This window comes from Varroa jacobsoni, unplaced genomic scaffold, assembly GCF_002532875.2.
Source record: "Varroa jacobsoni isolate VJ856 unplaced genomic scaffold, vjacob_1.0 scaffold_694, whole genome shotgun sequence".
Lineage (NCBI taxonomy): Eukaryota > Metazoa > Arthropoda > Arachnida > Mesostigmata > Varroidae > Varroa > Varroa jacobsoni.
In genome coordinates this window covers 456,924-467,353 of record NW_019213596.1, presented here as the reverse complement: position 1 = coordinate 467,353, position 10,430 = coordinate 456,924, and the positions used below count along the sequence as shown (strand labels likewise).

General features: G+C 39.8%; 1 protein-coding gene across 6 annotated transcripts in view; it reads left to right on the top strand.

Annotated features, from left to right (window-relative positions):
* The first annotated feature begins 1,958 nt into the window (after positions 1–1,958).
* The window catches only part of sina (E3 ubiquitin-protein ligase sina), a 31,752-nt gene continuing 23,280 nt past the window's right edge, over positions 1,959–10,430 (top strand). For 3 of the 6 annotated variants that reach the window (XR_002681800.2, XR_002681801.2, XM_022837164.2), the window contains exons 1-2: positions 1,959–3,562; positions 8,056–8,856. Coding sequence is in view for 2 of the 6 variants with exons in the window: in XM_022837164.2 (XP_022692899.1) it covers positions 8,830–8,856 (27 nt within the window). In the remaining 4 variants the exon portion in view is untranslated. The remainder of the gene's footprint in view (positions 3,563–8,055; positions 8,857–10,430) is intronic. The other 3 variants (XM_086969295.1, XM_022837166.2, XM_022837168.2) reach the window with 3 other exon arrangements.

Sequence of the window (10,430 nt, the reverse complement as noted above, 5' to 3'; positions counted from 1 at the left end):
AACGGCAATGGGGTAAGATATCATTACCATATACAAGAGGGCTAGTCACCGACATCACCAGTAACAGCAACTGATGATTCGATAATGGTTGTTGCGAAAGAAACAGAAAAAGCAGCATCACAACGCGCTGAGAACAAGGTATCGTCATCGAAATGTTTCGTTGGGACAGCCTCGATGGCCAATGTGTTCGACAACATTCGTTGCCCGAACGCCTTCGATGGTTAAGGCCTTTTCAATTTGCATTATTCGACGCCGTCTGCAAAACCTAAGCATGCAAGGAGGATAGCTAAAAATGAAAGGGAAGTTGGGGGTTTTGGAACCAGCGCTAAACCTGATCAAGGTCCTGCACAAGGATACGAAAGCAACTCTGAGAAACTAACCAAAAAACGAAAAAACGAAGGAAAAAATCGTCATCCACGAAACCGCCGAGTGATTTACCGTTAAAGTTGACAACTACTACTGATGTTATCTGTAACCGTTCGATTTTAATTGTGCTGCTGGGAAAGGTAGCACAAATATTATGCTGTTAGTACAGGTTGACGCCGCCTGGTAAGTTCGGGCACTCTCAACAAACCGCATAATTTGCGAATTTACGGATGGAAGAAAACGGGAATCGATTCCATTGAGGAGAACGCACAACCGCATTTACAATACAGAATATGCTTCCGGACGATGGGAGACCTAATTATGTAAGACTGTTGCCGCGAAGTCCTGCAAGATACCCTCAATGGTGGCGCCGGAAGTTACGGAACTAGTTAGTCTTGGAATCACCGAAATCTCACATAACAAGCATAGGAAGGGATTACGAGGAAATTTGAACAACGCTACGCGAAGTTAAACTCACTAGGCGCTAGATGACACTAGCTACTGTATAAGGATATGCCGTTGGAGAAGCGCGGCCCAATTAAAAGGATGCGAACATGATTATTATAAATCCGTTCATAAATACACATCTACGCTTATGTAAAGACACAGCCAATGGCCCCGAAGTGTTTCTTCCTGCCGGTCACCGACGAAGTTGAGCCCGTCCACTTCAAAATAAATAACTTTATCTACAAAAGTTGTGTAACATCGTGTCTTTATCGAGACTTACAGCATCAACCAGAAACCACCGCGCCATCCGAGTAAGCTTATATACCTAGAACTGAAGAGAATGGGCTTAGTTTTGTCATTGGTCGGTCAGAACAAGCACCTTGCAGCCACTTGCTCTGCGTATGCATAACTGTAAACGTAAATCCATTTTATCGTGCTTGCAATTTTTTTTAACTGGGCCACGCTCGTCCAGCGGCATGGCCTCATACCGTAGCCGATGTCCTCTAGAGCCTAGTGGGTTTGTCTTCGCGTGGCGTTGTCCAGATCTCCTCGTTACTTGTTCTGACGCCTGCCAAGTAGAGTCTCGTTAGTTCTACAACCGAGGTGCAATAATCTCGAAAGTTTAGTTTATAAAAAACGTTCGTGATATTTTCACCCAATATATTAAACAGGATCATGTAATTCACTTTTCCTGCCGGTGCCCCTTTTAAATGGGTATATCCGTTTTTTGACATTACAAGCAATGTAATTTACTTTTGTTTAATTCTCCGGTGCACCTTCATGAAGGACTATAAAAATTTGTTGATTATAAGAATTAACTTTTTTCATTTTTTCACAACTCATGTAAAAAAGAAGCAACGCTTTATTACATTAATAAGTACAGTTTAATTTAAAAAAACTGAAAAAGCAATTGCAACAAGGCTTTAACAGAAGACCATATATTGTCTTCAATTCCTCTGACTCAAATTTGCGCGCGCACCCATTTCGTCAGTATTGAATGTCCCTTCGATACACGAACCTAGAGTAGCAGACGACTTAAAAGATTCCCATACAGGATTTCACGCGGTCAGCCAGTTTGTTGTTAATGACATCTGCCCTTTCCTACCGCTTCCCTGCCCCAATCCTTCCCCCAGCACCGATGCACTCGGTGCTTTGTGCTGTTTCTTGGCAGCGCTTATGGGACACGATCGACAGTTGTTTGACTATATAACTGCTGTGTTGTGCTGAGTATCGGCAGTCCTGCCAGAAGAGGACGAAATTACAGAGCGACGAATGGCAGCGGTTGACGGCAGTAGTAGTGGCTTTGCGTTCCTAATTGAGTGGCCACAGTTTGTTGTGTAATGTTTGGCCTACGGGTCTCGAGCCATAGTTTCGTGTACCTGCTGGCTATTAGCCTTTCCTAAACTTCGAAATTCTGCCGCTTTATATAATTAATTTTTCCCGTTTACATTGCCTTGAGCGCGAGGACAGTGTTTTTTGTCGCAATCGGCGCCTGTGATGAATCAATGGTGCGTTCACCGTTGACGTTTTCTTCTAACAATACGAGGGATAGAAGCAGTTCGACCGATTTTCACAGTTCGACTTATCAACAGCTTTTAGCAGTACGTGTCGGCTTGATACTTAGTTCTGCTGTTGACGCACCCGCTAAATCAAGTAAGACCTGTTGTGCTCGCACGAATGAAGAGAAACAGTGTTTATCGGTTTGAGTAAGCTATGAGCTGTTTTAGGCTCGACGCATTTCGCATCTAGTCGATGACAGCAACGAAGATCCTCACCTCGACACCGTTTACTTAAGTTGTGATGGTGTAGCAAAAAGCTGCGTCGTTGAATGCTAAAACTGTGTCAGTATTTTGTTTCAAGACAACAAAATATAACGTCTTCGCACACACAAAGCATTAGTGCTGCGGAATAATCTTCAATGAGGTCATCTCTACATTCTTCAGAAATAACCCCACAATCGAGATGGGCCCCATTGTTTATAGAAGCCTAACCTTTCAATAAACCATCATCCTGCTAGCATTGTTATTACTCTTAAGAAGTCAGTCGAGTCGGTGACATCAATTCAGCAACGAAGAGTGTTGGCAACTTCGAATGTTTATTTTTGCAATTGTTATCAGCTAATTCAGCTAACTGTTCAACTGTTAGCAGTACTGGAAACATGTCCCAATGGTGACTCATAACGACAGTGCATTTCTACATGTAGTATTAGACAAGAAACAGGGTCTGTGTGTTGGCGGTGGATGAATAAAAACGACTTTTGTAAGCTAAGAAAGAAGAAATCTATTGGAAGAAAATTCCCGACAGCAACCTCATTGCCCGTATTTGTTTTCAATTTCTCCTCAAAGAAAGGATGTACATCTAATCAAATTGTTGTTGTGCAGGCGTGAAGAAAAGAACGACGTTTAATGGCATGAAGAGAACGACATTTAATCTATAATCAATTTGTTGTTTGCGAACGTGAAGAGCATGACGTTTGCTAAGCGTAAATGAACTCTGTGTGGATTCTGAGAAAGTTACCATTATTACAAAGTTAGATTATATGAGATGGAGTGTATTTATCACAGTTACGCGATCAGATTTGGAACGTTTGAGCACTGAGTACCTGTCGAAGTGAACGAAAATTAAGCAGAAGATCGCTCCTCTGAGAAGCCTCTGGATGCTGTTTCATTGTCAGAGCAGGAACGACATCAACTAATACAACTCATCAACAACAGTGACCACGCGAGGCAGTTGGTAGCTACCAGTTAAGGTAACATGAAAGCTTTTCGAACCAGAATTTTTGTTATCGCAGATGTCAGTGATTTTTTGATACTACATATGCAGGTCTTATTTGCTTGTCGGTAAAATATACGAATCATTCGATCTTGTGTACTAAGAACGCTATCATGGTTACGGTTATGCATAGTTACGGTTAAATTACGCGAAATTTATCCGAGAAGGGGGAAGACTCAGCCATTTCTAGACCATAGTTAATTTGGTATTGTAGGTCATACTTTGTTTTTACAAAGGCATGTTTCAAGATTGTTTTCTATGCTTGTGCCTGTTGTGCTTTTCTGTTTTGCGAAAAGAATCAACATTTCAAACAAATTAACAAACTCAATTGTTTTGCCGGTTCATGTATTGAAATAAATTTTCAAACCTTTTTCAATCAAATTGATTGATAAATTGATAAAGTTCGATGAAATGCCGACTGATGAAGTATTTTGGAATCACAACTAGTCTGTTATCGGGAGGTTATAAAACTAAGAACATAGTTGTAAGCCACGTATGATTTGGACTGTGTTCACAGCAGTATTAACCTCAATTTACGCCGATTGATTGAAGGTTTGGCGTATATAGTATAGCAACGGAACAGATTTAACCACATTTATAAGCGTGCATTATACGATTTCGCGTTTGTCGGCAACAAAAGTACCTTGTCAGTGCTTGGGTAATTTGGAATCTATTAATACCATCATACAAAATTTCTGTTATAATAGATTTCCATCACAATTTACCAAGTAAATTTGGACCGATACGCTTCTTTCATTGTGATCGATTTATCTCTGACTTTGCACACTAAGTAATCAGCTGTAAAACCCCTTATAAACTGCTATTGCGAGGAAGATGCCGCTGACTATGGATATATTGACTGATATCTATATATTTCGAGGTTTAGATCGATGGGAGTGTCATGTTGTATACTTTGCATTTGTCGTTTCAGTTCCAACGAGATTTGTCTTCAGTCCATTTCATGTATGCTTGCTCGATTTCGACGGGGTAGTATGTAAAGGAGCAATAAGTTCTCGATCTGTCACATTACTTGTCTTGTAGCTGCGCGCGACTGATCGGGTGGTGTAGCTGTCGTGGTGGTAAGCCAACCACATAGGAGCATCTTTGATAAGCGCTGGGTTTTGTCGAGAATATGGAATGAATGAGTGGAAAGCGAACGCTAATCTATGGCTGTTCAATTCTTTTCACGCATGGTGATATAGAATTTTTTTCCGCTGTATATGACGCCGGTGTTAGCACCAAGACAAAGATAAACGTGATAAAAATCTATTCGGAGTACTTGTGTCAGTAATTTTGAAGCAGTTCAGAATCATCCGTGCTTTGTAGTAACGGGGCTGTTTGTTGCAATAACTACGCCCGCACAGACTTCAGTGTCTAAAAGAAGTAGATAACATCTTTTTTTTATTTAGGGTTTCTTTTGGTAATTTTTGGGGTAAATTTTAGTAAAATTAGGAAAGTGAATCTATGTGCCGAACAGCACTAAGGCGCGGAAGGAACGTAATGATTTCAGTGCCTTTTAAACATGATTTTAGTTATAAATCATTTGGATATGTTGAAAATCCTAATAACCCATAGGTCAAAAACTATTTTAATGTGTAAGGCTAAATGTATGAAAGGTATGGCTTGTAATTCTGAACGACAAATTAAGCAGTTGCCTGCATGGTTTAATGGAAAGTGTTAGATAATATGTCAAATAATATAATATATATATATATAATATTAAAAAAAATATATATATAAGAAACTCGACTGAGCAATGCAGCATTAGGTACTTTTACATACAGCACTTTTACTATGTTTTGTATGTACCATATAATTTTTGTCGCATGTAATCGCGGCCATCTCTGTCGGCTAAACCAACTGGTTTATAGAAACAAACATTTATTTTCTTAAAAAATAAAGACGCCATCATTTGATACGTACTTATTACAGGGTTACGTGCTAAGCGTTTTGGGTTTTTTGCGTTCAGGTTAAAAAAATTACATAACGAAAATTAAGAAAATGTGCTAAAGGGCACTGAAATCAACACGTTCCCTTTTTCCATGAGTACTGTTCGTAGCATTTGACTTACCTTACTACTTTCGTTAAAATTTACTTGTAAAATTTGGGAATTCACATATTTCAAATAAGAGTTGGATGTTATCAGCTTTTTTTTTTATAGCAGACATTTGCTGTAGCAACTTTCAAAAATATATTTGGCATTGTGTTGTAAAGTGTGCATAATTATTACAGAATCGTTTGTAAGTGTCCGTCTATATGCATTTCGATATGTTCGCGAGGATAAAAAGCGCACTTATTGCTCAAAATGTTTATTATGCCAACTGTAAAGACATAAGCATAAGGACGATTGTTTTTGCATATATAGCCCGAATTCGAATTTTGTCTCTATACTCACCGCAGTTTTTTGGTAGCTCAAGCATTGTAACAAGAACCTTAAATATTTCAATGTTAGGCAAAGCTTTTTGAAATGATGACATTCCAAAGCCTTACTCGCGTAGTGCTTTCAATTCTTGTAGATATTAGCAAAGTAAATTTGTTTCATCCCGCACAGAGAAGTGACGCAGAGGCATCACCAATTGGTTACGTCCGACTGTCGGTTACAAGTCTCAACAGAATATTCTTTGGCATTTGATTATCTTATGGGGCCATTATTTTTCTAGTTCAATGTCAGCATCCTACCGGATGTATAGCAGAAATGGAGTGCATTCAAAATAGTAGTTGTGAGTTTACTGCCTAGTGACAATCCTTACTTCACTGCGTGTCTTGCTGTCTAATTCGTCCTGCTATTGAAACGACATGAAAGATTTGATCTCCAAGGCTGTATATACGTGGCATGTATACATTTAAAAATGCGTCACTAAGATATTATCTGCCGCGACCAGTTTACAATCCAGCAAACGATGACAAACGTCAAGTGCTTAAACAACACTCATACAAACCGCCAAAACTAATTAGGAATATAGAGTATATATAATATAAGTAATATAGAATATCAATTGTCAATATCAATCGTTATCATGTACCTGATTTTTCCAGCAAAACTCTTCGTCGCCTCTGTATGAAAAATTGCTAAAGCGGCATTCGTTTTTCCTTATTTGAAATTAAACAACAACGTAATAACTTGGCAATTAAACTGACACCCCACAGAAAGTGATCAACGACGGCCGCTAAGAAGCGGCCTCTTGCAGTATTCCCTACGCCTCGGAGGCGATAGTCGGTGCCAGTTGGTCTTTGTTCATTGTTAAGATCTTTATTGTCTGTTGACCCACTGGCCTATGTACTCTTTTATCCAAGTAGATTGGATAGAATTAGTTGCTTAAAACACGCGTGCCTATAGCCGAATGAGATATGTCGTATTCTCCATCAAAAAGTGCTGTTTTTTCAAGCTAGATGATCTTACGTTGACGCCAACGAAGCAAGCAGCGCCTTTAAATGTACAGGCTTCCTTTCAGCTCAATGATGCTGCGGTTGAGCTAGATAGTGTATATATGATTGATTCAAGATGCTCGATTTGGCTTTTGCTGGAGAGATGGCCCACTGTTCTCTAACGCTGCACGCTTCTAAGCAGCTCACGTGTGTGAGTACTATGTATGCTGGATTGAGAAGTTGCGATTTACGCAAGGTAAAATAAGCAAAACATTCGAATGTACAGTTGCCGACCATATATGGACTGTGTCGAACTAGTACCGCTTTGTAAATTTATGTACACGACAAATTTTTTTAATGTAATTGAAGGTCATGCTTATATGCAGTAACGATTTCTTAAAATAGCTGTCTTGTGTTGCCTTGTCGACTAAAACACTGTTGTTCCAGGTTGTCTGTAGCCTTTCTAAATGTAAATTGTCAAATGTTAGACTCGTATAGCCGTACCCAGTAGAAGTCTTTATTTTTTTTAGAAGATATCGGCATAGGCTTTTCTCATTGCATCAAAATGTTGTTACAGTAATGTGTTCTGGCAGAGGTTCGTCTGTCCGGGACAATTTGCAATTCGTAGAAAAGGAATTGTCCTGCAGTCTCGATGAATAGTACGACCTGTGTATCTCCTGGTTAAAGCCGTTCAATTCTATTCTTTAGTTTTACGTTTATTTAGATGGTCCTTGTCTAAACGTTTACCAATCTGACAACTGCAGAAATCCAAAAACAAAATCATGGCGCGTTTCCGTTGCACTGCATATCTCTAAATAAAGTACATACAACTGCGCATAAAAGTACACGAAAGTAGTTAAAATACGTTGAGCTTTTTCTTTAAGTATTCAACGGAACATTTGATTACTCAGTGATTTACGTGTGAAATTAATATATTTGTACCATTGCAAAAAAAGAGTTGCCTGAGACTGCTTTGCCGGTTCCGCTTATAATTCATATCGAAAAGTAATCTAACATAAAATGTCTGTTAAAGAATGATGAGTTATATAGCAACATTTGGTTTAAAAGCTTTTTTTATAGTTTTTCCTATGGCTTTGGTTCTAGGCGTTGCTGCGGACGCTGAATCCAAAGCGAAGTGTTTCTACGCCCGGTTTTGAACCTGGATCACTAGGCGAATATTTTGCTACTGCGGGGATCACGGGGCAGCAGTCATGTATCCTGCGTACGGTTTCTGCACAAGAGATACTACTTGCTGAATATTTCTATTCATTATCACGGTAATTCGGAGCAGCAAGCCCAAGACGATAAACAATACTATCCGTTCAAAAGGGTTTTACATCGTTAGACAAATTAGTTCGGCTGTTGAACCGCTGGCACCCGGCAAACCCCTTTTAGTCGATGAGGACGAGGTCAGGCTGTTCCGAGGTATAGAAGATGAGGCCGAGCAACAAAAGATGGCCACTACCATAAGCATATCTTCAATACTTATATTTGTTCAGTTTGTGCATTTTCAGTGCAGCAAATGCTTTAGCTGCACCAATATCAGTAGTATTACGCAGACAAGCGGTGGTTGTTGGATACTAATTCCAACGACTCGAGGATTTTACTTCAAGTGGAAGGACGAACGTGCAGCCGATGAAAGCTATGATGCTGGCTGATAGTGAAGTGGTGAGTCATTACCTTTGCAGTCATCAACATTTTGTCCGCTGGCGACGTCTTCTCGCCCGTGATTATATGACAGAGGTGTTCATTCGCAATGGACACAATCACAATAGACTGAAAGGGGTTCACGCAAAGCTAAACGATGTAAGAAAAAGTTCATGACTGCACGTGCCGAGAGACTGCAGTCGGTCGACATCCCTGTGTACGAGGTTATAGATGAGAGCAAAGAAGACTACGATATCGGTAAGAATAACGACGAACCGGCGATGTACGCAGCGTATGGTTGCTCAGTCTTTATTATATGCCGCTAGAAGACAACACGTATGCTAGATGCAACATGTAGATTGATTGCTTTAGTGGGTGGCCAGAAAGCACTTCTGCTATGCTTTGTTTTATAATAAGTAATCTCGTTCACGCCGAAGGAAATTAACGCAAGCAAGGCAAACTTACATCCGTGTGCATTATATTAAATAGCACTATCCTAGTGTATACTTGGTTGAGTAGAGACTCGACTCTCTCTGCTAGTCGGCAGAAGGTCGAACAGACGCAAAGTTTGTTAGACACAACAATAGCAAATACAGAAGGAGAAAATATTCATGTGATTTTTGGATGATTTTGTGCAGGAGCACGTCTATTTAGAAACTATATATTGCACAAGTAAGTTGGGCTAGACATGTACACTCATTTTATCTCTATGCACTTTAGCTGCACCCTTTTAGCATGCTGTATCAGTTTCAATTCGTTTTAAAGAAAGCACATTTGTACATTTAACAGTAAGGGTCGATGACTTTTGTCTTTCGTAAACCTTTAGCATCCCATCAGAACTTGTCAATGTTGGAGCGAGCGCCCTACATCACAATGCCTTCTAAATTTTCTAAAAATTTACACACTTTCGATCCCGCCTGGCCGTCAAACATCAACTACGTACATATCCGCCCAGATACAATATATTGCGTGTTAAAAAAAAGACGTATTGAACTATTGACCCTGGCGTAGGCGTTTTTCAGCTCAATCAGATGAAACATTGTATGTGACAGTATAGTACTACGCCAAGCAGACTAATCATGGCTTCACGTGTCTATCTCTAGTTGGCTTAATGCCATTATTTCTAGAGCGCATGAATAAGCGACCTCGCAACTATAAATGTGTTATTGATATGTTGAATAAATCGACGTACCGGGCCTGAACTCAATTGAAGTAGCTTATCCGTCCATTACCGTTACTGCACCATGTTTAGCATGCGACCAGCTAGCGAATTCAGCTTCGTATGAGTCAGATGACATGGCGCTTTGCGCAGCGATTTCTCTCCATTTCTATTGAGCTTACATATGTTTTTATTAAGTCATATTGATTTCCCTTATCCGATGATCCTGATCTTTAACGTCGTGCTCGTTGTTCGTGTAACGTCGTAGTGTCATTGAGAGCGCGATCTAAGACTTTGCTCTTCACTACTCAGTGGCTTCATTCGTTTCAAGATGGTGTGAGCATCGCACATCTGATTGGTAAACAGCCAACGAGTACATCTTCTCGTTCGTACGTGAGATTCTACATTTTAATGAAAAGTATTGCTAGTCGTTAAATACTGATGAATGGATGGTCAGGGTCCAGCTAGCTGATTTAATAATCAGCGAACAGGTTTTTCGTTGTTTTTTATGCCGCATTTTCCGTGTTGTGTAGGGCAACAATTCCCACCATATGAGAGGCAGGTGGAAAGATTTGCATACACACTGGTTAATAACACTGTGTGCGAGAATGAGTTGAAGACCTGCTTTTTGAATGATCTTCTAATTGTTTTTTTTTTTGCTTAAAAAACGAGA